This window comes from Neodiprion pinetum, chromosome 1, assembly GCF_021155775.2.
Source record: "Neodiprion pinetum isolate iyNeoPine1 chromosome 1, iyNeoPine1.2, whole genome shotgun sequence".
NCBI lineage: Eukaryota > Metazoa > Arthropoda > Insecta > Hymenoptera > Diprionidae > Neodiprion > Neodiprion pinetum.
In genome coordinates, this window is record NC_060232.1 from 38,805,185 (window position 1) to 38,832,318 (window position 27,134).

Genomic DNA, 27,134 nt, shown 5'->3' on the forward strand with positions numbered 1-27,134 from the left:
TTTCTTTTTGGCCTTTTACAGTTAGTTACGAAGAGCTTTATTCCGATCGAGTAGAATACCCGGCGCGAGTTACTCTACAGAGTGAGATTGACCAAAAATAATCGATTATTATTTTCGCGATTAATCGTGTATGATCGAGTATTTTATGAAGTCGATTAATCGAACGACTCGATTGCTTTTCCTCAAAATCAGTTTTGGTATTTTTACTCCCACGAATGACGCAATACAATATCAATTTACGTAATTAAAGTATCAATTACTATTATTGTCTTACTAACTAACTATACTTATTTGATATAATTAATGCAAGATAAATTAATATATTCACCTACTATTGAAGAATATTTTTAATGAAACTATAAATTATCAAAAAACTTTTCCGCCATTAAGACTGCAGACTGAAATTTGCGAAATTTTGGCTTCAAGTGACCCGTTTACAAAAAAAAAAAAACACGAAACAATCGATTAATCGACTAATCTTTATGAATTAAATCGAGTCGTATTGGATTATTTATTTTTTTTTGGACTCTACTAATCGATGCATCGATTGTTTTTAGCTTACTGGCCATCGCCACGTACCAGAGCCTCTTGATCGCGTGATTCCGCTGCCTTGATTCGCAACGAATGCGCATGGAAGAAGAAGAGAACAAAAAAAAAAAAAAATTCCTACAAGTAGGCGGGGGAAGTAAAAATGGATTTGTATGAAATAATAACAAACGGAGTATTGTCAACGATTACTATATCAGAGAGAATCGTAGTACATAAGCTTTGACGACAGATTACGCGACGGTGCTCCAGGTTATCGCGGTTTATCTCAACGTTTTCACGATAGAGATCAGAATCGCGTCACACCGTGTATGACCCGAAGCCTATAAACCAACTTCTGCCGGCATCGACATATTTTTTTTATCAAGTAATTACGCCGATAAGCTATACCAAAGCCCATGCACGGCTCTTCGAGGACAGCCCTTGCCTATCGGTTGGCGGATCGTCGTTTCACGATATTGCAAAGAGACACAGGATCCGATCGCGTATATATATATAACTGAGCACCGAACTGATCGACGACGCGATTAAAACCTCAGAATTATTTATGGCTGCTCGTCCTCTGCGCGTATATAGTGTTGGTTTTTTCTTCTTTTTTTCGGTTTCATTTTTTTCAATTTTTCTTTTTTTTTTTTTTTTTTCTCTCTCTTCCAACCCTCATTTTATACCAAAATCGCATACGAGCAGCGGAAAGTCAGGGGTTAATACACAATAACAACAACAACAACAACAACAACAATAATAATAATAACAACAACAACAATATACGAAAGACCGTTAAGTGCGGTGTAAACATGTAACGTATAAAATATACGATGTGTGTAACAATATTTTATTCGGCGAAAAATTTACAAACTGTTCGAGATAACGTGTTATTGATACGCCGAAAAGTTTTTTTTTTTTTTTTCTAAATTCATTTATTTTTTTTTTCTACTTTTATCACAGTTTGGCAGCTACTCACCGACGCGATAAGAGATATTGCAAAAGGAAATAAATGATAAGCAATAAGGAGAGAGGAGAAATATGTTATACGAGTACGTGTGGAAATTTATTTCGCCTAGGCACAGCGCAGAGTGTATAACTATGTTTTCGAACATTTTTCTACCTGTCAAGGCGCCTGAACGGTATCCGCTTTCTCGCCCTAGTTTCCGGCCCCTTTTCCTCTATTACTTATAGTAACACCGAAGGAGGTTGAGCTTTTTTTTTTTTTAAACACTTTAGCTGAAAGAAGATTTTGCCATAATTTTGGTCATAAAATGATAGGCGAGGCGAATTTTGATGCTAGGAATTCGGAGAACTGTTTAACTCAACTCTTTTTGGGCGTGTTTGTGTATGGAAAATTGATAGTTTTTTTTTTCCAAGTCCCGCGCAAATTTAGTTTAACGAGAATTATGTGGGCTTGATATACCTTAGGGTGAATCTGGAGAGGATAAAAATCAGTTAACAGCACGACACGACAGCGTTTGATCACCGATTCTTGATCGCTCGACCGTTTAAGTTCGTGTTAAATGAAACGCTAGCTGCAATATCGCACGATTGATGGTGCGGATTTAAATTCGTCATACGATAATGGACGACACGATTAAAGAAACGAAGAGTCGTCGGTAAGTTATATGGATTCGTGACTTTACGCGGTTCAAAAGCGCCTAGCCATGATTAAACGGAACGTAATCGATCGGCATTATTTTGGTGAAAAATGTTAGACCGCTAGAATGATGAAGTTAAACGTGTTAGAACTTTTTGGAAATAGAAAAATGCAGTCCAGTTGCACCGTGACGAGATTCTACTAAGGTATCGAGGGTTCGAGATATTTGAAAAAATTTTGAATTTCGGACTTTCTTATCTTATTCGAATGAAAATTGGAACCTTTGGCTGCTAATTTCAGCCTTGTGCGAGAATGAATGGTCGGTAAACAAATTACGCTCGATTAATGGTGGATTACATTACGCGATCAATAAATTTTCCCCTACCTTAGCCCTAAAACTGTTTCTCACGACACAAACTGGACACTGAGTCGTTCATGGTTTTTTCATGTTTACATATTCGAGGAAACTTTTAAAGGTTAACGCCACTCTCGGATTTTGGAAAATTTGATTTTTTTTTTTTTACTTGAACGATATTTTAGGGTCATGAAAACAATATCCAGTTGGTTCTATAGCGTCAAAAAAAATTTTGTATGTTCAATTTTCGATATTGAAACAGTAAAACTTTAAACGCATTTTTCTCGAAACCACTTTTTTCAAACTGGGAGGACCGATTACTTGAACACCGTTTCGTGGATCGATTTGAAATTTTGATAGTAATTACATTGTCTGTGGAAGTGGGCAGCCTTTTTTTTATAAACAATTGTCGGCTTATTTTTAGGCCAAAAATCAAATAATTTTTTCAAAAAAAAAAAAAAACAACCTACGTAGTTCTATAGGCAATAGTGTATAAATTATATAAATATTTGGCTTCTTTTTCCAGGTCTTATACTTTACGAGAAGTTTTGAAAAAAGGTGATTTCAAAGACTGGCTCCGTCACCGCCATTTTGCAGCACAATGACAGAAAAATAAAGATTGTCTTTCATAATTTAATGCGTGTCAAATACACCCTCTGAGAATAAATCCTATTCCATTTTCCATACTCCAAAAATAAGTCGTCAAAGTTAGGCCTTTTTTTCTGCTGTTGGAGTGGTGTTACCCCTTAAAAGAACTCGGGACCATACAGGTTGATGTCTGTATTGTAAGATCACGTTCAAACACGTGTTTTATACCATTTCTTGAGGACAAAATGACCCGGCGTGCTGTTGAAGAGTTCAAAAAACCACAATAAGCACAGCAAAGTATGTCAGACTTACATTTGCGGTTGACGTTTAAGTGTTCTTCCACCGAAGGATCCACTTCCATTGCATTCCCCGTCATCCGGATTCACCCTTGTTCATCACTCGACGTTCACCGATTCCATCCGCATTTCTGTTCGCAACTCACCATCGATACAATCAAATTGCGATATTTCTTCTCCAAAGCAGCGTATGATCGGTTCTTGGACTTCAAACCGGCGCGATTTTAAGTTCCACGTTACGAAGATCCGAGAAACAAATTCGCAACGTTGTCCATGAACATGTCCAGAGATTGTTTCAGCTCGGCGATTTTCTCCCTTTCATACATTCTATTCTCGAACCGAAAATAAGAGCGGTAATAATTATTATTCACGAATATTGTTCCTCTTTTCAGCGCGTCATTTCAACCGAAAACTTGGATTAATTACAAAGGAAGGGGATGATGGTTTTCCCTTCCGCAAATGCCGCTGTCCACTTCTTTCTGATGTCAGCCGAAAATAGCGCGAGAAGGTGAGTTTGACGGGCGCAGAGCTGATCGTCGGCAACAGGTAAATCCGCGATAACTCTCGAAACGTGGTGCGGGGGAGGAGACGATCACTGACGGAGCGTCGCGACGCTACTGGCGTAAACTCTGCTCGACGCTTCTCGTCTCGTCTCTGGTCTTCTCTTCTCTCGCGCGTGGAAACCTGCGCTGTGTTTCTGGTCCACCGTGTTTCGGCCGGTCCGGATTGACATTTTTTCTTCGCTTCAATTCACCGTTTCTGCGTCCGTGACATTTAAATCAATTCGTCGCCTCCCTTCCCCAGAAATCTGAGGACCGTTAGATCTGCCCGAGGAGAATCAATTTACTACCCTGCATTTCTGACGATTCTTTTTACACCAATGTGTTTATCCGCACACAATTGATCGTCGATGCGATCCTTTTATTCTTTTTTTTTTTTTGTATAATCGGACTGTCATTGAGATTCCGAGGATTCCAAAACTCGTTCCCAATGGCTAACCGATCGTTTCTACAACTTTCAAACATTTCGGATGGCTAAACAATTCTCCAAGAACTCAAAGGTGCCACGGGATCGAAACAGGTTTTGCGTGAAATTTACTTTCGAAGGCTTCGCAAATAACATCAAACGGTGGGTTTAAAGCGGTTTCGCAGACGACTGCAGGTGTGCTACTACAGATTTCAAGGGCGGCTTACCTCTGGGATAGTTACGAAAATACCCAGGGGTTCAACGATGACGATAATTTTAGGCGATTTTCAATACCATCCAATATCTGCGACGCTACGACTCGATGTAGTCGAGTTTGTTATTGGCAGATAAGGCAGCTCGGAATAAAACGCTGCGTTTTTTAAATACACATCCAATCAGTCTCTTATCGCATCCAGCCGCACATGTTGGTACATGTTGGGTTATTACATACGTCAGGAAATTTGATAGTGCGATGCCTGGTAAACTCTGCCACACAACCAGTACCACCAGTACATATTACACAAGCCTGAAACTGCTGCAACTAATCGGTGCAAGATCTACAATGATATTCGAAATAGCTCAAGCCAAAGCCCTCCAAGATCTTGGGGTGATTTTCCAGCTTGCGGTAACCTTATGGCCATTTTCCATGAGTGCGTGATTGGAATTGATGCCGGAAACCTGCGGCCACGAAAAATCCGAGTCCATCCACTGTCTAAAGGGGTAATAAATCATTAACATCGACCTGCAGTGGGAGGGCGCGAAATAAATCACAACTGTCGAACGCGGAGTGGAGATCGGATCCCTGAAAGAGAGACGCAGAAGCTACCTTCAGGAAAGCCACTTTTGTTTTATTACCGAATCTTTGATCTCCTCTTTCGACGGCTACCACATTACACTCAGAGACCAAAGTGTCCCGTTTTCATCGTAGTGTCGCAGTGTTGCAATATCTCACTCGCCGTTCGTACAGCACTACGGTGTCCGTTGGGCAGCTGTTGCTGTCACCGAGGTGGACACGGTTATGAGAACAAACGAGGATGATCTCCGATGATATGTTAGTCCCATTCTGGGTTGGAATTTTTCCTGCTACCCCGCGTCATTGTATCCCTTTTGTTAGATACAATTTTCATCGATAATGATTGTCAGGGTCACGTAACGCCTATTTGTCACTTTTTACAGTCGAAGCATCGCGTCTGGCTCTCTGAGGGCATTTTTTCCGATCAAATTATCACTCACCACGCGACAGGTGCTCGGACTCCACGTTGTAAATTCGTATAAGTTCAAATCGAATCACCGTTCGTGGCTGAGGATCGTTTCGTTCGGAGCATCACGCAATCGGTCATAATTTTATTACTCTGTGCAGTGCACGCACAATGTCTGCGAGAAATCCAAGCGATACTACTTTGTGCACACCCTGAGAAAGGATTGTTTGCTTTGATACCAAGCATCGGGAATCCAGTTTTTTACTGCTATCAAAACAGCTCCAAGATCAACAACAACTTGTCTACCATTTTTTTTTCCAGCTGTTCGTTTCGTTTTTCACAAGGATATGCCATTCGAATCGCCTCTCTGAAAAGAAAAAGTATGCGACGAACGACGCGACGCGACCGCTTGAGACTCCAGTACCAAAGAATCTGTGTAAACGAAGTGGTATTTATATTCCGTCTAGTCTGTCGTTAACATTGCTTCTGGGAACTGTGCCCCTAAGTTTCTGGTATTTTCGAGGGTCAGGATTCGAAGGAAATATTCAAAGCAACTACTTGATCGGGCGAAGGACATCTCCTGAACATCGGTCAATCCCGCAACTTCTGCACCGAGCAAGTCGACATCAGGTCTGTGTCAGGTCACATGGGTAATCCAGAGCTATTTTTTTTAACGCTCAGTAATCCCCCACGTTACTTTTAGAGGTTATTTATTGTCTGCGTACCACCTCGTGCATAGAAGGACGGGAACAAAGTATCAAAATCAAGAAAGGTCTTTCATAGAAAGGCTAGAGTTGGCAATGAGGTCGATTTTGATTGTACCAAAGGCCAAAGATAGGGAATAATCGCTTATTACCGCCACAGGCACCAATTAAAATCTTGGTCTGGTCAAAGGTCAACTCTCGGAGATGTTTTTACTCCATTTGTGGTGGTGGTCGGGTCACCGTATCAAAAGCTGGAAGACCGCTGTCCATGGATTGTTCGACTGGAAATTATGAACGACTAGACGACCTAACGAGCCAATAGCGAAGATGATCGAAGACTTAGAGATTTTTTTCAGCGATGTATAGATATCTACTTATTTATGCACCAGAATCCAAAAGTACAAGGTCATCTGCTTGAAACTTGTGATAGCTAACGCGACGGTGCTGCTCAAAATCTATAGCAAATGTGGAGGGCTTTTAATACATCTGACTAATTTGTCAGACTTAAAGTTTTAAACGGGTAATCGTATAGCTCGGAAGGTATATACTGTCCAGACGACGCAGACCGCGGGACTTGTTAATCGGTGGCTGACGAAGCAAACTTTAATGCCTGTTGTGATTGAGGATTTCAAAGGACCGAACCAATCCACCAGTGTTCTTACAACTGCTTGGACACGTTAGCAATGTATATCTGTATGTACAATACATATGTCATTGAACTTTTGCCCAATAAGTATCTTAATTATAGTCAAGCTATAAGTGAAACCTGCGATAAGTTTGCGAAACCGATCGATACGAACCTGGTCAATTTTAAATTCTGATGAACCTTGAATTCGTTTTGAATCTTGGAAGAATTTCTCGCCGGCTACTCCCGGCATGGTAGTGCTCCGGATAAACCTGCGGTTCGAGCATCCGCATGGCGACGAGTTAGCAGTTGGTTCTAGAGGAAAGACGGACAGCCAAGCATCGTTTTGAAGATGGAGTATACGTGCCTGCAAGCGCAGTTACGAACTTGGCAAAATTGGTCTACAGGGTTTCGTTACGAGTTCGAATAACTACGGGGTGATTAGGAAACGACGATGTCCAAGTCAGTGCGATGACTTTGGAAAGGCAGCGCCTTCTCAACAATGAACACAAAGGTTTCACACCGTTCAATGAAAACTCCAGGTTCCTTGGACGGTCTTATCTGTGATGATTATACGAAAACCGCAACGGACGTGAGTCCAAGACTCGGAGAACACAGCCACAGAGCTTCCTGCGATAAATGGTATAAATCCACGCCCAAGTAGCAGCGAAATCAGTTCCTCCGTGTGTTTTGGCGAGGTACAATTACACGTCGGTATCAAAGTTGAAAGACAATCATGAGGGTCACTTTCGTGGCGGTGTTCGCCTTCACCGCCGTACTTTTTGTCGGCGCGATAGCTCGCCCTGAGGGTATGAAGGAGCCCAAGAGACGTTTTCGGCGCTGGATTCAAGAACGGGATGGGTCCAGGAGAACCTGGGCCCCAAACCCTTCGCCGGCTCTACGGGCGCGGGAATCGATCGATCTTCGCCCCTCTAACAGCTACGGTGATTCGAACTTATACCCGTCTGGACAGCTGCCGGTTGAAGATTTGTCGTTTCAAGAGGGTGCCTATGAGGATGAGGCCATGGAATGGGACAGGAGCGACGACTTCCCGGGTACGGATACGGGTCGACACGCTCACCGCGGACTACCAAAGTTAGACGACGCACGAAAACATCTTCCACAAAATCTGGATTTTGATGGTAACAACGACGTAAGCTACCAGCAGGACCGCAATAACCTCCAAAAGTATGACCAAGATATCGACAATGAGTATTACGACAATGGGTACGATGATTACGAGGAAGATCTTTCGGATCCAAGTGATACCTACGATGATGAGTCGAGATCAGACGTGGAGACGTTCTATCCTGAAGAGCATTCTAAATCTGGCGGCGGCAACTCCATGCAAAGGGATGGATATCCAGCCGCTTCATCGCGCATGTATTCCAACGGTGAGTTTCTCTTCAGGAATTTTATTACCGTATAAGAATACGCCAAAAAATCATCAAAGGCACGTCAGCTCTGCTGATAACTGCAATCAGTACGTTCCTAGGCATTTGGATCATAAGGAATTTATTCGGCGAGAAGTCAACGATATTTCTCTTGCCCTTTTTGAGTGAATAATGCATTTTCTGTTTGCAGTTGGTCGTAACTATCGCATTGACAAGCGTAGGCGCCGATCTACCTCCTAGACATCAAGCCAAGCAAAGACGTTGGTGAATATTGGATTTAATTAATGAATCAACGACTTATTTGTATATTTTCGTTCGATACCCTTCGAAAACTTCTGGTCGTAGGGTGCATCAAAGTATGTTATGTTATAAGAATTTTCATGCGTGGTATGTATAAATAAAGTATCTAGTAGTTCCATTTTCGTTTCCTCTTTGTCCTTTATCTATCTCTCTCCCTCTTTCTCAGAAAGTATTTCCATTATTTTATTTAACGGCTTAACGACATAACCGGCCAGTTACTTTTTCCTCAGAGTTCTGGGCCCAGTTAGTTTCAGTATAATTATAAGATATCCATGATTTCAGACATAGTTTCGCAATAGTGCGTTTAGTCATTCTATTATACATAAGCTGCTGTCCGTTCCGTTGTCAGAAAGCAACCTGATATGTGAAGGGTCGTTTTTTTGAATCATTTTTTACTATGGCGCGGATCAAACAACGCCGCCACTCGTTGCTCATCAACTTTCCGGACCCATGCTTTGACAAGTATCACGGAATATTGCTGAAAATACTGATATTGCTGTGCTTGATAATCTAATATGAAATAATATGAACCTTACGACGTTGCTTGAACAGAGTAGACTTCGCCAAAGCATCGTGCATAATGTGATCGTATCACTTTATGCTTCCACGAAGAGTGTGGTTTCAAATTAATGCGACGGTCTTATCTTTGGAACTCCGAACTTTTCTTCAAATTGCAAACCATAACTCGTCGAATAGATGTTAATTAATTCCTGTTGTCAATCAGCAGTGAGTCATAAGACGAAACTGGAAGTAAGTATAAACTGTGCGAGACATCATGACAAGGTCTCGACAGACGTAATCGAATAAATCGGCACTTCGTGTAAACCATATAGCTCGGAGAAGTTTTTTTCAGCCTGCTGACTCTTTGCGGAAGTTGAAGGTTTGAGAAACTTGCTCGGTACGTACGAGGAAAAATATCTGCACAGGAAATCTACGGCATCCTTAGCGAGGATATGGTCTCGGGAATTCCGGGTATAACATTCGCTTGTTTTATAGCCGCATTAGTTGTCGCCGCTCCTACTCCTCATCATTTTATTGAGGGCCATTCTTTCAGCCCATCAACTCTCCTCGCAGGCTAATGAATACCCGGATAACAGAGTGAGGCTGGTACTTTGCACATTCTCTTCTCCCTGCAGATGCCTCTCAACGGCCATTCGAACATCATCCAGTAATTCCTGCACGACTTATTTTCGGCGGCGTATCTCCGTCTCTTCATCTGGGTCAAACCACCTCCCGAGGATCACGAATGGTATCACGAGGCACCTCTGCAATGGGGAGCAGAAGATTTTTGCTCATGCTTTCTTGGCGAAATTTTCATAATCCCATCACCACCGTCTCCCTGGTAATCTCGGATTCTCACTTCGCGACTCTCGTTCTACTGGTTGACGATCAAGCTCAACCTGACGCCCGGATCATCCTTCTGAATAGCCGCCCGGCTCTGGGTTCTCGCATATTTTCACCACCCAGAAGAGTTCGCTTGTACTCCGATTTCGACCGTGGCGACCTCTGTGCGACACGAAAAATCCGCAACTGCTCATCTCGAGCTGCGCAGAACTGAAACAATGGATTAGAATATATTAGGAATGTCACTTTTATCTTTGTTTAATAAAAAGTTTTCTATTCGTGTAGAAATTATCATTGACGAAATGTAAAGAGAAAGAAAATTTTATAGAAAATCTTTTCTCACGGAACATCTTGCCTGTTACGACTATCGAATTACTATTAATTATATATAGACGATTTCCGCGCTAATTGACGATTGAGTTTTGAAAGTGAAAGTTACACAGTTCTTGGAACCGTCATATGGAACGCTTTGACGGTTCACAGCTTCACGCAAACGTAAGGTAAATTACCACTGAGTCGGGCAATCGGGGAAGCCTGAAGAGAAACTCGATCACTGTAGTTTAACAGAGATATTTTTTACCCGCGGAAAAGTTGGTGGGCAGCACGATCAAACGACTATGTCCAAGAGGAGAGATTAATGATTTTTTCTGGCTTCGACTCCCGCCGCACAAGGCCTGGATAGCTGAAAATTTGTAAGCTTGGAAAGTTTACGCGTTAGTAAGGAACCGCAATGTACCTTCGGTTTGGTCAGAAATCACATGTCGGAATAAATGGTAAAAGGATTCAATACTGAATCTTGATTTAAAAAGATATCTTGACAGTTATTATACGTATTGCTTCAATATTGCACGAAAAAACTAGAAGTGTAATAATTCAAACAGAGGATTGTAATTGCGAAAGAGAAGCAAAAAAATTTTTAAATTACGTGGAAAAAATTGCGACATAATTTACGACGCGTAAACGAATTCTGTATAAAAACTAACTACCGTATTATTATTTTGTATCTGGAACGAGTTGATTATCGTATAAATTCCGAACAACGCCCTCCGCCGCATACGTTCTACGTATATACCGTGTATTTGGAGGTTCATGAAATTTGAAACTGCTTCAACAATTTCACAATAACAATAGACATGACCAATGTGATTGTACTTTGCGGTCAGTTTTTTCGTGTAATGCGTGGCCGAAGCATCATTATTCACCCTGAATCAAGCTAGTCTGAATTGGCCATATAGCTTCGAAAGTTGAAATATACAAATATCGGGCTGGATAGTTTGCAGCAGGATAAAAGGTGAAAATGCGTAAGTAATTGTTTCAATTATTTCTTTTTCGGGGGAATAACGGCCCACTCGACGGGAAATCGCATTCGAATTCGACACGAAAATCCTTTTGGATTGCCCAGCGTGCAGTCGGCGATCGCTTTTATATGCCTACAAATACAAAAGTATACAATTAAAAGTACCTACAATCATCTTTCCGGAAGAGAAGCCAATATTTCTTTTCTAATATCTCAATTCTCGTTTTATGTTCCAGAGTAGAGATGTTTGGTTTGATAATATGAAATATACAAAATCTTTTTCAAGCCTAAAAAATCATCTAAATCACTTTCAGCCGTTTCGAAAATCACGAATCCGTTACAACGTATCGAAAGCTCTTTAGCTTGCCGAGATTAAATCTCCTTTCGTCACCTTCTGCGTTTAACATCCCCATACGTATTTGTGTACATAGGCTTACTCGAAGGTCGTCACCTTCGCGTGTACCGACATATTTCAGCGGGATCCGACCTATAATCGATGATTCGATACGGATAGACATGGCGCGTGACCCTTGCTGTAGACAACCAGTGCTCTACAAGATAACGAGTCTCGTTATACGGACGAAGATAAGGTTATTCATAGAAATGTTCATCTAGATAAGGTGGGAGGTACTTTCTCATGCAATTATTCAAGCAAGTAAGATACTTTGTTTCTCTATCACCCATAAATAAAAAAAAAAAAAAATACACCAGTTTCCTGACTGTCAGATTTGGTGCCAAAAAGACGTTTTTATTTTAAATCATTTATTTCCGAAAAAATTAAGACATACTCTCTGTGTTTCGGAAAACAGTTTATCTTGTTTTTATACAATAAGAAAATACGAACACGGACAGCAATAGATTTTTCTAGACTTTAGACGAAGATGAATTTCAGAAAACAGTTTATCTTGTTCTTCTTGCGATAAAAAATATGAACACGGATAGCAGCAAATTTTTCTATACTCTAGATAAAGATAAATGATAAACTCAACTTACATAATTTCCATCTTATAAGAACAAAGTTGAGGTGAATTTATTTAAAATGATTGTCAGTGAAATTTCGACATGATATACTTAACTTGGATGAAGGAAGGCTTATTAGACGAAACGACGGATCGAGAGGTTCACATTTCACGGCAAAGAAACACCTCTGGAAATTTCAGCAGAATCGAGGAATGCGGAGGGCTGCAGATACTTAATTAATTCCTTGTCATTCGTAACGCAAAGCACGCTGTCTCGGATCGCAACGCGATATGCGACGGTTTTTACTTCCGGTGCCGGCATTCCGCATCCGCGTTATCAGATAAAGGAGAAAAAACGCAGTTTCTCCCTCTCTTCTCAGTTAATTCTTATCTACTGTAAGTTAAAACGGGATTCAATTTGTTAGTAAAAGAGTGAATCGTTCGGCTCGAAACTCGCGCCATCGATACGTGACTAGCGTTCGAAATTAACAAGGATTTTCAAATTTCAACTCTGATCAAATTTCACTCGAATTTCTGGAGAAAAAAAAGTCAGGAATAGAATAAATACCTTCGATTTCATGCTAAGTTGTGCGAGAGAGAAAAAACAATACGTGTGTGGTGTTGAATTGAAAGCGCTAAGTGAAGGAATTAAATAAGCTTCAATTTCGAACAATTATCTAGATTTCCTTTTTTATTGGCCATTTTATTTTTTCAGAGAAAATTTCGACAGATTAATATACAGTTTTTCTGATTCAGGGTTTCAAATTTTATTGCTCGGTTGTATAATCAAATTAAACGAATTGGAGTAAAAAATATAAGGTTCAACAGTTTTCACGATGTATTAACGGGGTTTAACCCTTTCAGTTACGCACGTTTCAACTCGATATTTTGACCTGAACTTTGTTACTCGGGGGTTTTTGGGGTCACTGATCACGAATTTGAAGTTAGAATTTGATCATTTTCAAATCCAAGATGGCGGATGTAAAATAGAAATAACTGAGAGAAATTTTTCGTTCCAGTTACGCTCAGCCCTCAACTATTTTCATTTTTTACCACAATAGAAAAATATAATTCTAGGTAGAAAATGAAAATCAGATTTCTGGCTGTTACCAAAAAGTCTAGTATCCGTTACTATTCTTTCTCATTACGATCACTGTTGCTATATTTTCTTGTAACTGTTGGGAAAATTTGATGCTTGTGCAACAATAAATTGACGTTGAAGCCTTATTCAACTAAAAAAGTAGACTAAACCTCAGAAACTGATTTTGCGTTGCAATAACCAAAAAAGGATCGACAATAACGCAAAATGGTTAGGCGTACCTCGTTTTTCCCAATTCCAACAATGTTCAAACAGTTTTTTCAACGATACCTGTTTTACTGAATTTTTCTAGTTGCTATAACAAACGAAATTTTTCTCAGTTTATAAAAATTCGACAATTCTAGCCTCGAAATTTGTTACTCGAGGGTTTTTGGGGTTATACGAAGTATGTAACAAAGATTATTCAAAGTTGTAAATAAACTGCGACAAGGCTATCGTACGCTGAGCATCCCACTGTGATTGAAAAGGATCGAGAGCAAAAGTAAAATACGTTTTGTCTCTTTCGATTAGAAATGAAAGCGTGTAATTCTAAGGTTTGCCATAACCGTATCCATTTAGGTTACATGCCGTTCGCAGTGCGTCTAGCCCGAACAATTCGAGCTTGTTAATCAGAGGGAGAGATGAATCCGCATTTACGTAACTGCAGATATTAGCAGAGATTTGCAGATTAACCCTAATTACACAATGTGAAAGGGGTTAATTTGCCGTGGGTTTCGATCGCGCATCCGGTTTCAACCAAGCGAAATTTTCACGTAGGTACAGAACTGTAAATAATTTTTTAGGCTTTTGGTAATCCCGAGATTTAGAATCGGGAAGCTGCCAACTCACGCAGTGCTGTATACGTAACATCCACATCAACATCGCATCGACCCTGCCGATTTCTACGCTCGGAAAAGCCGCAATCTTCCTCCACCATCCTCTATACATATTTGCTATGGAGTATTTGAAAATAATGAGCTTTGGGCTCATCACCGAAGGCGAGTAAGCATACAATACTCGCGGGATTCGACCTTTCGGAAAATGTTAGAAACTTTAACGAATTTAGAGTAAAAAGACACGGCCCAGTCACTTTGGAAAATAAAGAGCAACGAGGAATTTGTTGCACGGTCTCGTTTTTATACCGGAAATAACGTATCGAACGTCAGCATCGATTACGTTCGGGTGAAAAGTTTCAAATTGGTGGGCGAAAAGTGCAGAGGAAATAGAAGAAAAAAAAAAAAAAAATGAAAAACATTCAATGACGCTGCAGTTCCGACGTTGACAATTAAAAGCTTTTTCATTTCTTTGTTTATTCTTTGGACCTTGTTAAGGGATACGATTTATTGATTTATTCACAGCTCATACGTGCTGTCGGAATTTCAGGAGGAGAGGAATTCACCGTGTGTAGATGTCAGATAGATGTTAACCAGCGAGTTACTAGAACTCACGGTGCCAATCTACATTAAAAGCGTAAAAATCAATTTTACACAATGTGTGCATAGTGTAAGGTTGTAATAAAAGTGAGAATAATATTTACATTTATTAGCGAAAACATTTTCGACACGTGGTGCAGAACGATGAACAATGAACGAAAGTATCAAAGTTTGTTTTAATGAGAGCTTACAATTAGATCGGCTGAAAGATTATCCGTGATTATACCGGTGGGAATGAGAATGCCGGAATCCGCTTACTCGCATAGTCTGACTTATGTCCGTATGTAGGTACGTATTAAATTCGAAACATACAAGACGCGTATCATGTTTTATGAGATAAATGTAACACACGGTCAGCCCGCGGTTTGCGGACTGTTATAAAACTGTGGTTAAATTTATACGAGTCGACAATTTTTTCACACTTCCGTCAACCTCAAGATTATTTACGCGGCAGAAATTACGCTGTAGTTTTTACTTTGTCATTTTGAACGTTGTTTCTGAACTTTTTCGAATCAATATCCCTAGAATATCAAAAATTACGATCATTCTTTCTATAATATAATTGAAAAAAAAAAAAAATCAATTTCTCAAACGTTCGGAAAAACTTTAAAACATCTTCGACTCCGTGACAAGCTTATCAAAATTATATAGAAGATAAAATTGATTATTTACTAATTTTTTTGTTGCCGTTTTGTACCGCGCATGATTCGAACATGTTTGCCACAGAATGAAAAACATCTCGGAATTATTTCAACTAAATTAAGAATCTGCATTCATAAACAGAAATGCGCGAAGTGAATCGTATTATTCAATCTCGTTGATTAAATCACCCAAAACAAACTTTTGACGCTACATAATATGCACGGATTTTTCCGACGTTCTGGGCCGTATTCTAACTTTATCCGAAAACAAAACTAAATTAAAGCAATTCAAACACACTGGATTATACACGTCGAAACTCATTCGCTCATTGAAACCTAAATTGAACACGTGCGGAAATTGAAAAAATTCGCGGCAATGTGCGGACGTGATTAGTTTCTAAATTGGAAATAACTGAAGTTACACGAAACTGTTCCAAAGCCTTCTAGCTCCACGTAATACTGTCTTTACCTACGTAAAGTCGAATGTAGATTGCTCGTGATTGTTTTAATAACCGGAGGCTTCGTCGCTTTTACATGGCCAATAAAGCTTCTACGGTATTTCTCCCATTTGTACTTATGTAACGCTTATAATTAATATCGATACCCGATACGATTCGTTGTTATTCATTGATACCCGTGGGCGTTTCTCGTGCGTACTAAACAAGCGTCACGGCACTGTCCTAAACAGACAATTATCATCCGGAAGGATTTCGATCGATCGATATCCTTCCGTATCACTGATTTCAATCACTTTGAATGTAAATTTTCTTCGAATCGAGTTGCTAATTTATCAGGAAAACATGTAGATAACACAGAGAAATGGACTTTAAAAAGCCAACTTTGCAGCGTCTTAGCGTCGGCCCGTCTTAAAACTGCCAACTTCCCGAGGTTTCACTGATATTTTCATACACACAGAGACATAGTCTCTTAAAGGATACGGAGAGATCATTTTAATTAGGCACGACTCTTTGATCATGAATTCTAGCTTCTGGTGCAGAGCTAATTTGTTACATAGGACAGAGACACGAGACTAAGTAATTAGCGCGTAGCTGCGAGACGAAAATCAGATCAAGGAACGAAGGGTGCACGACGAAATATTCCACCTGGTTGAATTTGCGCATAAATCTGTGCCAAGAATTTCGCGATGAGATCTCGAAAGTTGCAGCAATAATTGATAAAGTTGGACAACGCCTAATTGGAATTTTTCCTCTGGATAATTATCACACCTACCCGGAAACCGATCTTCCGAGGTAGTAATTTCATTAAATAATCAATGATCCGTTTTGAAATAATAATCGCACTTCCGAGTGGAGATCAACGGAAAATATCGGAGGCAAATTGAACGAAATGAAATGAATTTATTTGCGAGCAGAGGCTGAACGAGATTCAGAGACAAGTGACACATGCACGGTTAACCGAAAGACGGATGACAAGATTGAATGAGGATCGGAAAGAATAGGTATTACAATATATCCCGCGGCGATTCAATAAGCCGCTGATAAAAAATTCCATCCGATACTCAAGCTCAATAAATAAATTATGAATTTACGAAAGAAAAGATTAATAAACAAATTCCATTCACCGTAGCTGTATCGGTATTTTCTTTTTTTGTTTGTATTTTCTTCTCCTCTTTGCCCCCGCCTTTACGGGGTAGCAAATTTCTTTCCTATCGGGGGCAGAGACAGAAATCAACTCGATTGCAGAGCTCGTTATCCACGAGTGCGGTAGGGTCCAATAAACACGCGGCAAATCACCTTTAAGCAAACACAAATCATCCCCAACCTGGATCAAATGCCTCGACTAAAATTCTGCGCGACCGATTCCGGGGTTCGGGACTCGTCGATGATGATATCGCTCGGTTAGTAAGCGGATAGGATAGTAAAGGGAAAATTAGTGGTTGTTGTATAATTATGGTGGGAAGGCGAACGCAGCCGTTCTTATCCGGGTTCGCATCTTTCGCGTCTACGATCCGTGTAACGATGCTCGCAGAGCGATAAGCCGTGCAAATTTGGAAGTAAAGAGACAACGAGAGTTTAAATAACATCAACGGATTATTGGGCAAACGTCTATATGCGTGTACTCGAATATAAATTATCGAGTCGTGCGTGTTCCGCAGATCTGCGGGAGGGAACTTATGTGTCACCGCTGAGAGCTCTTGACAGTGTAATATCAGTCTTTGACTCGGTGATTCGGGACTGTCAACGTCGCTTCTCGTAGGATTCAAGTAGGCTGGGAAAGTTTGTTACCTACGGCGGTTTAATATATCTGGAAGCTCGTTCGGAGGGCGTAGTTACAGCTTGTACGGCAAAAAAGGGAATCTGATTTAGGACGAGATAATTTATCCGACGGTTGTGTATTACGCGAGAATTAAATTTGAATTAAGGTAAGTGTACCAGTTATTAACCCTGTTCCAATTAATGACCTTTTTTTGGTTGTATCTGTTTGATCTTTAGTTCTAAAACTACTAAAAAGTACATTTTTAGTGACTAACTCTCTAGCGATTGGTTTTAGTCACCGATAAATTCACAATTTCTACCGTCAATTTAGAATTTTGGAAAACAAAAGGGTCAATAATTGGGTATTAACGTGTCAATAACTGGCACACTTACCTTAGCTCGGTTTCACTGATTCGCTGTATACTTTTAAAAAGATTTTTGTTCTTATTCGTTCCGCGATTCTTTATCAAGGAAACAGGGATTTTTTACCCATACGGGAATCTTTCCACGCTATTCTATACTTTACTATAATTTCTTGAAAAACTTCGAATTAGTACTTCGATGAATTTTTGACTCGTGAAAGTAAATAGTCAACTTTCGGAGATAGCCAAGACGATTATTCTAATTCAGAAAATTATTGTCATTCAGAAGGAAATTTCAAAGACTGTTCTAATTAGAATACAAAAAGAGAGAAAAAAAAACAGTTTAAATTAGATGCAACCAGATTATCTTGAGTGATACTTTTAAAACATTCGTATTCGCAACGCTTCTGTTTCAAAAGTTTTCCATACCAACTGTACACCTAACATCCATAAACGCTGATTTCTGTAGCTGATCTGCAAATACAGTAATTATAGAGAGAAACGCGACTCGATATCCCTGAGCATGAAAACTGCTTTGTAATTATAAAACTGCAAATGTAATCGGTGCTCTGACAGAGATGCATGAACAGGATTGCGGTCTGATGGATGAGAGTGCAAATGAATATACGTGGATCGGTTGTCACGTGACGATTATCAAACACTGTCGGTGCCCCTGATGCACCCAGATTCTACAAAGTGCAGCAAAGTGCGACGGGTGTGTGTTTGAAATCGATTTCAATTGACGCTGAGACCCAGATACATCATTCGTGTTTACTCACGGATTTAATTTCCCGAGGGAATGTTGGGTACCCGGATTTAACCACTGCCCTTAAGGTACGATCGAATTGTTCCAGCAAAATCTCTAAATCACCGTGCAAAGTTCGCTTGATCTCGAATTGAAAGAAGTCGCCAACACCCGCATTGGATCGTCACAAAAAGTAACAGTGCTTCGATGAAATAGATAAAAACTACGTGTCGCTGTATGGTATAGATAGAGTAATGTGTGAAACGTGGGAAAAATTGATGAGGTTAAAGACGGTGTTGATAAATCGGCGTTCCAGGAGGTGGAATAATTTATAACGCACCCTACGGACCGAACAAAGTGAGGCCAACCGTTGAGTGAAAGTGGTTATTTATGGAGTGGAAGTGGCTGGTGATTCGTAAGGACTGATTGAACGGAGTGAAGAAAAGGCTGAAGAGGCAAGAATCGAAGACAGTCTGGAATTGCGCGATGAATTTCCACCAGCATCGTGTGATTTTCTTGCTCTTCCTTTACGCAACTTGTTCTCTGGAGTCGCGAGCGGATCTGATGATCCTCCAGTTGGAGAATCGCATCGAATACGAGTCGAAGTTGAACCGATTGCTCGAATTCTGCGGCGACGATTACATGTACAGAAAATTGACGGTGATAGCGGAGCCTGGTTCAAGAGACTGGCTGAGCTCCAAGGTCTTCCGAAAAGTAAACGAGGCTTACCAAACGCCCGTCGAGCTCTTCGACGACATAAAGGCACTGAAGAGCGTCGGTTGGCAAGCCTGCGTCGTGCTCTGCATATCGGCCGAGACGGTTGTCGCGTTCTCCAGCTCGCCGGAAGAGCGTCTCTGGATCCCAGGCAATATATACGTCATCTACGTGCCGAAAGGACTCGGCGAAGTATCGCCCGAGGAGTTCAGAAGCTTGGGCAGCCTCCTCTGGCGGCGGAACTACGTTCATAAAGTCGTGCTGTCGACGGAAGGTAGGAACCTTTACTTCGACCCGTTCGAACCCCGCGAACTAGGCGGCTTCGGGGCGCTCAGAAACCTCGAAGACTCGGTGGAACCCCTGAAGAAGCGGCAGACCTTCGCCGGCTACGAAGTGAACATCTCTATATTTCCTTACTTGACACTGCAGTGGAAGGATGGTCGGTACGTTGGACTCGAGGCGAACTCCATGCTCGAAATCTGCGCTCGGATGAACGTCACTCCGCAACTCTACGAACCACCGGAGAAGTTCGGATGGTTCTGGAACGGTACCTTCACCGGGACTCTCGGCAGACTCACCTACCACCAGAGCGACCTCGCCTTCAACGAGTTCTTCGTCAAGAACTACGGGACCGAGAACCTCGAGTACACGACGTACCTCAGCCTCGATCAGATATGCGTGATCGTGCCGCGCAGAGCGCGGGTACCCGAGTACCTTATGATGGTCAGGATCTTCAGCCCCCTCACCTGGGCTCTGATATCTTTTGGTAACGCCGTGCTCGCTATGGTTTACGTAATCGTGACCCACCTCAGGATCGGTCGGACCAGAGATCAGACTTCGGCCAAGTCTCGTCCCGGTATCAGGATACAAGACTTCGTAGCTGCCTGTGTGTTCTACTCCTTCTACCCCATGAATTCCAACACGAAGTGGATCAGCGAACGGATTCACATCGCTTCTGGACTTGTACTCGGCGTAGTTGTTAGCGGGTATTTCACCAGCCAGCTCGCCTCGAGCTTCAGCAAACCTGCATTCTTGAAGAACATTGACACTCTTGAGGAACTCGATCACAGCGGTGAGCAATTCCATCATTCACGAGGGAACAATAAATTCTCAACACATTTACGTTTGATTACAACTTTAATGCGATCTCATCACGCGTATTGGAATATGAAGATACTAAAGACCTCAGACCTCTATTGGCCTTGGAATTTTGGTCCGTCATCGACATTGACAAGGACGAACACTGATAAGCAGCTTGATGTGTTTTTGAATCCAAGCAGCGAGACGTAGGAGCGATGACTGATTCTGACTCATTTTAGGACTGAAGATCTTGACGAACTATCCAAATCTGCTGTCGGACGTGTTTGCCGATGACGAGCCGTCAACGCTGCGGAATCTTCAGGCCAAGCTGACGCTAAATAACGGCTCGGAGATCGAATGGCACGTTTTTCATGCTCGGGACGCAGGATTCCTTGAACGTGAGCAGAGCGCTCTGCTCGAGGGAAGCACCGTTATCGGACTGCACGTGGTTCCGGATTGCCCGAGAAAATACCACCTGGCCTATCCAATCGCAAAGGGTGAAGCGAAGCTTTCAAAGTCCAGGAAACGGCGCTCCTTTTTCTCTTTGTATTTCTTTTCTTCTGGCTATCGTCTTTCACGATACCAAAGTATTCTCGTGTTGTTACAAGTGTTTCTTTAATGTTGGATATACCTATCTTCATGAGGTGACGAAATGAGGAATAATGGATCTATCAGGGCTTATTATAGATCATGATACATTCGAGAATACACATGGTAGAAAACACGTGAAGTGGAAGTCAATCAGGATCATGCGGAAAATATTGTAGTACTCGTTAAACAAAACCATGGTTTTTATATTATCTTTTTATTTTTCAAGTAGACGTCGATGTAGTTCAGAGGCAACTCCGCAAACGACCTGAGCAATGACTGTCAATTTCTTTTCCGGCAGGTTCGCCTTTCCAGCCACGACTGAACACCTTAATCGGAAGACTCCACAACGCTGGTTTCTACCGCAAATGGTTTGAGGACCTGAAGAGGCGGCCCGAGCCCATTTACAATAGCAGACCAGTCGTTATAAGGCTGCACCACTTGTACGTGCCCTTTTTCCTACTGATCGGAGGGCTCGGAGTATCGGTGGTTGTATTCTGTTCCGAGATAAAGGGGTCATTTGTGAGAACGGAGAAAAGCGACAAGAAGAAAGCATAACGATGAAGAACCATGGCTTCACGTACTTCGTCCGCATCGGTTTCAGTTTTCTTGCACCTCCACGGCTCAAGCCTTGAGAGTAGAACGACCGACTTTAGCTCCCTTCACATCTATTCCCCCTTCTCGTTACGTAACTTGCCCGAGATAACGGGCGCTTTTACCATCAAATTGTAGGAGTTATACTCAGTCAGGTTTTTTCAAAAATCGATTGTTTTTTATTTCACTTTCGTGAGGTACATATATTCAAGTACATACACAGAAAATTTCATGTCGACCCGACAAATATTCTTGAACTTACACGCACACTTGCAAAGACGCCCCGGAGCGTTTTAAAGTGCTTGTGAAGCTTTGAACGCGTTTTTCTCAGAACTATGTCTTCAAAGTCGGTGAGCAAGATTTCTCGAAAACGGCTGAACCGATCGGTCTTAAATTTTTATACAAGCTTTAGGAATACATCTCTTAGTCCTTAATCGAAGGTTGTTTCTCGCCGATAAATATTTTCCATTTTATAAACAAACTAAGGCAAAAATTTTTATTGTAAGCTTTTGAGAAGGCGCCGTCTTGTTAAAAATTAATATTTTGTTTATTCCTTCGATTAAAGAACAGATAATACCTTATATCAACTAAACGTTTCTCGTTCTTTCATTTCGGATGATCCAGTCCAAAGATATCTCGCTTACCGCAAGGCGACTTTTTTTTAGTGGTGCTCCCGGAGATCGGTTATAACAGCTTTGAAAATCGTGATTATTAAAAATAAAAAATATCAGAACGAAGCTCAATGTTACCCCGATATGTATATACATTTTTATATCAATTAATTGAAATGTCTCTTCATAAAAAATCCTTGAGAAATCGCGTTTTTTCGGCCTCTTGACTGGGTGTAACCCCTTAAATCGCGAAAAATCTTTTTCAAGTCGTCGATCAGACAACCCGTCGGATATCCGAAGCAGGGAAAAGGGCTCCGCCAGAGATTCCCCGGGTGCACATGCATTATACACGGTATAAAGGGGGGTTCAAATTTTCGTGGTAAAAGCACGCGACCCTCTAGTTTAATTCAAAGCAATCTGTGTCAGTCGACAGACGACCTCGATGAGATCACCCGTCTCATACCGGAAATGTCGTTTCCCGGAATTCCGCTTTTGGAATAACGATAAAATCCAACGGCCCGGACAAAGGGCCGGAGTAAAAGTCGTCGCGCGATTTTTCCCATCTCGTATATACGACGGTGCGCGGGAAAAATTTACGGCGCTCTTATTAAAAACCAAATTCGCGCGCTGCAGATCCCCGTTTTGCATAGTCCCAAAAACGGAGGGGACTTTCGAATCAGATTCACCGGCAGCAACTGCTTCAACAGGCTCTCAGCGTCTATTTTTTTTTCTTCCATGAATCTTTCACGCAGCCTGTAACATTTTTCTTCAAGTATAATGTAAGGCATGTAATATTATATATACATGACACGTAATTTTACCGCGGGTATAAAACAGAGTCTGATCTCTTTTTCACCACCGTCTTTTCATCACCTACCATCGAATGGTTTGTAAATAGCTATAAATCCTCCCTCTCGCGACGTTCCTAAGATTAAAATGAAGAAAAACATTCTCGGTATTTTATAACCATTATATACTATTATATATAGTGTTGGCATCCTGTTCCACATAAAATGATAGACAGTTGCACGGAATCTGCGAGTTATTTTCTTCTCTCCTTCCGCTACCACTTATTGTGTGTTTTTTGTTTTTTTAGAGAGAGATAGATAGGTGGATAGCGAGAAATACATCCACCTCGTACTTTTCTGAAATGGTTGTAGCGGATGAAGCAATCTCGTCGGGAAATCAACTCCACTCGCTCAAAACTCGGTACGAAACTCCGATTCTTCTGGGATAGCATCCACGCCATGTATTACACGTGATATATACATATTTTTCTCACAATACCGAGCAATTTAAACTTTACCAGCATCTGCATCGCCTTCTTCTTCAGTCTCGGCTTCGGCTGCGATTTTGTATCTGTTCGTGAAGCACCCGCAAGGTGAACGGTTTGGAAAACTATAATTCAGTATGCATTTCGGGTTTCTTCACATTTCAATTAAAAACCGGACCGCAACATCGTCTCGGTAATGTCTATAATCAAAACGCAGCACACCAATCGGCGAAGAACTTTTAATGGAACCTTAAACGTGAATCTCATCTCAAAGTTTCCTTAAAGTCGAATTTGATCTAAGGTTAAAGTTGAGATTGAAATAACTGAATATTGGAAAGAAAATTACGAAATTGTAACTTTAGAACTTTGAAATGGTGTTGTTGTTGAGCTTTTGGAATATCAATATACCTACGTTTTGCTTTATTACATACAGTCGCTTGAATTATGCATTCCGCGACAATGATCGCAAGGACGCGAAATAACAGTTTTGTTTTCAGAAATGCATCGTTGTTTCAACGTTAGCTTTAACCCCGTCGCAAGAGCTCAATTTTATTATAAACTCACAACCTAATATACATTTTCTCAAACACTGCCTGAGCAATTATTTTCATTTGTTTCCTTATTCTTTGAATATATGCCGCAATTTCAAGAGCCAAGGATGCATTGTGCTGTGGTAACAATTTTCTCAGACGCATTCAAGTACCCAGCAGATTTAATCCTACATATTTAACATCGTACGGTCGAGCCTTGTATTCTGATCGTTGTTTGCTATTTTACAACGAGTAGTAAGTTTGCGTTTTAAACTTAGTCGATAACACAAAGGCTGCCGTCCCAAGCGGAATGCTGAGTAAAACTTGAAATAAATATAATATAAACTTGAACAGTATTATTCCAGTAGCAACAATAAAGTAACTTTGGGAGCCAAGAGCCCAGACTCAATTGTACGCTACTCTTAGACCGTACAAAAACTAAATTCCAATCTCAAACTGGCGTTTAAACGATTCAAAGGTTCGAGAAACACGTGCGCCCAGTCCTTGAGGTTCATCGGGCTCCTGCTCTATTTGCTTTACCCTTTATTTCATTTTTTTAAGAAGGTCATTAAATCACTGCGAAAGAGTTGTGAAAGGTGGAGAGGAGAACAATTAAATGAGCGATAAAAGCTATCAATTGTCTAATGTAATTGGCAAAGTTGGCGAATTGAATTACTTGGATTGAGTTCAGAGCTGCAGACGAAGGTTTCTTGCAATATCAAGAGAAAGTTTTACTTGTTAATGCAATTTCATTGAATTGAATACGTACAGGTGCACAAATTCCTTTTTCTTGTACCTATTCTATCTGTACTTCAGTTACGTAAACTTATTTCGGTATGACTAATCGGTTCTGTTCGAAAATAAATGTGGGAGCTTTATGGAGATGGGAAAAAAAAAACAATCTCTGGGAAACTTTTCATCGAATTAGCTTCACGGTGTTAGCCCAGAATAGGTTGGTACAAGAGTTAATTCGTTCTATCAACAAGCCACGTGTCGGGCCTCTTACTTCGTATAACATTTGATTCATAGTGTTTGCTACTTCCCTCATTCGGGGCCGGCATAAATTAGCGGGTATTCGATAAAGTGCCTAAATCACTGGGAAATAAAACTTGTAACACACGTATATATGCGTATCTAAAACGACTATTATTATATTATCAGCGTCGTCGAGCGGTTTTAGTTTCAGTTCCACTTTGAGGTAAAAATAAATTATCTAGGATCTGATCGGATCAAAAAGTCTCGAGGATTACTTGACATTTTGGATATATATTATTGTAATGCTACGTATTGTAATGCTGAATTTTATTGCCGTTGTAATGATACGTTTACCGTCTACGGAGACCCTTGGCAAAATATTTGATAATGCTTATGTTATTTCACCCCTACGTTATAAATTCATTAGCAGTTTTGACACACCAGATGCGCATACCGCATTGCGAATTTCGAGATAAGAATTCGCCACGAGATCGTGGGCTGAGGCTCTTTGAAGGCTTTTCCCACGTCCATTTCTCACTCCATATATTACATTTCCACTGCGCACAACAATCCGACGGAAACGCCCACGACGTGATGTTATCATATTGTATACTTAAGGGAAGGAAAAAGAATAAAAACAAAACAAGCAAGAAGAAAAAAAAAGTGGAAAGGGAAAAGGGAAAAAGACATTTATTTATATCTTCGAAGATGCTAAGGACAATAAACTCGGAAAAATTGCGCAGAAAAGACCGGAAAGATAATTTTAAAACAAGCAATAATCCTTATAATGAAATTTATGAGAAGAAATAATTCAAATTTATGGGTATAATGTCCACTTGCACAGTTTGTCGAGACACCTGAGAGAAGTAGTATTCGAATTTTAATCTCTAAAAATATTTTCACTGGGGTAAGCGTGAGTATAACAATAGTAATAATAATAAAAACAATATTGAAAATTACATAAGGAACTTACTGAGAGACCGCGGAAATAATTGTCGAATGCAAACTGAAAGAGAAGATTTATACGGAAAGGCTGATAATTTTATTCATGGGTATAAGAAGGCTGTGTAAACGAGTCGAGAAACCGAGTCGGGTGAAAGCTTTTTTCTTGAAAGACTAAGCAAGCCGTTTTCTCGCCTCAAACTGGCAAAGCATGTCAATGAGGTATTATTCGAACCTGAAGAGACGCAGGGGGTGAAAATGGGTGTTGTTGGTGGCGGAGGTTGATAAATCCCCTGGGAGAATGTCAACGGCCTTATACTGGGAGACGAAAGAAGAAAAAATAAAGACAAAAATGTGTTGCGTTAGGTATATTATTGCGTACTATTATTATCGTGATATACATATATGTATATTATAAACCAACGAAGAACAGCAAAATCAAGGAGCCTGATGGCAAGTATGGAAATATGACATGAATATTAGAAGAAATGAATGTAGGTGTGTTACGAGTGAAAAGATCGAAAAAGGACCGAGTAGGACGACATTCCAGTCTGGCTTCTTTCGTGAAAAGCGTTTCAAAGGTTGAAAGAAAAAACGTTGGTATCGTCTGGCTCACTCGACAGGTTTTCAGTCAGGTTGGAAATGATGAATAGACTGGTCATCATCCTACTGCAGACATCACCCCAGGTGAAGCAACGGATATGGAAAGTTTTTTCGCGATCTGTTTGAAAATGACATTTGGACAAGACTGGGTGGTGAAAAACTAGTCTCAAAGCTAGGAGAAACAAACGCGATAAGAAACGTAGGTTTTTCATCGATATTGAAATCGTGTACGAAACAACTGACAAGTCATTTCACGAACTGCACGAATACCGGTATCAGACAGCAACTCATGAAACCTTCATCAAATTGCATTCTCATTTGAACGTCGCGTTGGAAAATGAGATTATGAAATGGAACGGACGTATCATTGTGGAGCTCTACTTGCCAAGGGTAAACTTTGCAGAACGGTTAAGATCTCGTGGTGGGCTTTGCATTAATTTGAAACAACATTGGGATTCGGAGAGTCACCATTCCGGGACAGTTCCACCATTAGCCAAGGATGGCGTTGTGTAACGGCAGAACTTGCCCGCGTCTCGTACACTCTCGAAAACGAAAATGGAGCCACCAGCCGCACCATCAGGCTTTAGACAT

General features: G+C 40.8%; 3 protein-coding genes across 5 annotated transcripts in view; 2 read left to right on the forward strand and 1 right to left on the reverse strand.

Annotated features, from left to right (window-relative positions):
* LOC124219451 (G-protein coupled receptor dmsr-1) overlaps positions 1–3,973 on the reverse strand; it is a 29,585-nt gene extending 25,612 nt beyond the window's left edge. Inside the window, exons 1-2 of one of the 2 annotated variants that reach the window (XM_046627025.2) lie at positions 3,797–3,973; positions 3,387–3,697 (exon numbers count right to left, since the gene is read on the reverse strand). The gene's annotated coding sequence lies outside the window, so the exon portion shown is untranslated. Of the gene's footprint in view, positions 1–3,386 lie in introns of both variants that reach the window. The other variant, XM_069134255.1, reaches the window with a different exon arrangement.
* Positions 3,974–7,531: 3,558 nt separating this feature from the next.
* On the forward strand, positions 7,532–8,676 carry LOC124218095 (uncharacterized). The gene is made up of 2 exons (XM_046624519.2): positions 7,532–8,258; positions 8,449–8,676. Exons 1-2 carry the CDS (start codon positions 7,601–7,603, stop codon positions 8,496–8,498), a joined length of 708 nt encoding a protein of 235 aa, XP_046480475.1. The 5' UTR covers positions 7,532–7,600; the 3' UTR covers positions 8,499–8,676.
* Positions 8,677–18,384: 9,708 nt separating this feature from the next.
* On the forward strand, positions 18,385–23,244 carry LOC124224857 (uncharacterized). 2 transcript variants are annotated; one of them, XM_046637059.2, is made up of 3 exons: positions 18,385–20,419; positions 20,667–20,924; positions 21,317–23,244. In XM_046637059.2, the coding sequence occupies exons 1-3, from the start codon at positions 19,120–19,122 to the stop codon at positions 21,571–21,573; spliced, it is 1,815 nt and encodes a 604-aa protein (XP_046493015.1). In that variant the 5' UTR covers positions 18,385–19,119; the 3' UTR covers positions 21,574–23,244. The 2 variants fall into 2 exon arrangements, with proteins under 2 accessions (XP_046493015.1, XP_068990335.1); XM_069134234.1 differs by having other exon boundaries at positions 20,667–20,825.
* Positions 23,245–27,134: the final 3,890 nt, after the last annotated feature.

Excerpts from the sequence above, each read along its gene's own strand:
- LOC124218095 (XM_046624519.2), top strand. The coding sequence starts at position 7,601 with ATGAGGGTCACTTTCGTGGCGGTGTTCGCCTTCACCGCCGTACTTTTT. Across the intron at positions 8,259-8,448 it reads ATCGCGCATGTATTCCAACG|TTGGTCGTAACTATCGCATT; the intron begins GTGAGTTTCTCT and ends TTCTGTTTGCAG.
- LOC124224857 (XM_046637059.2), top strand. The coding sequence starts at position 19,120 with ATGAATTTCCACCAGCATCGTGTGATTTTCTTGCTCTTCCTTTACGCA. Across the intron at positions 20,420-20,666 it reads TGAGGAACTCGATCACAGCG|GACTGAAGATCTTGACGAAC; the intron begins GTGAGCAATTCC and ends GACTCATTTTAG. Across the intron at positions 20,925-21,316 it reads GGCCTATCCAATCGCAAAGG|GTTCGCCTTTCCAGCCACGA; the intron begins GTGAAGCGAAGC and ends CTTTTCCGGCAG.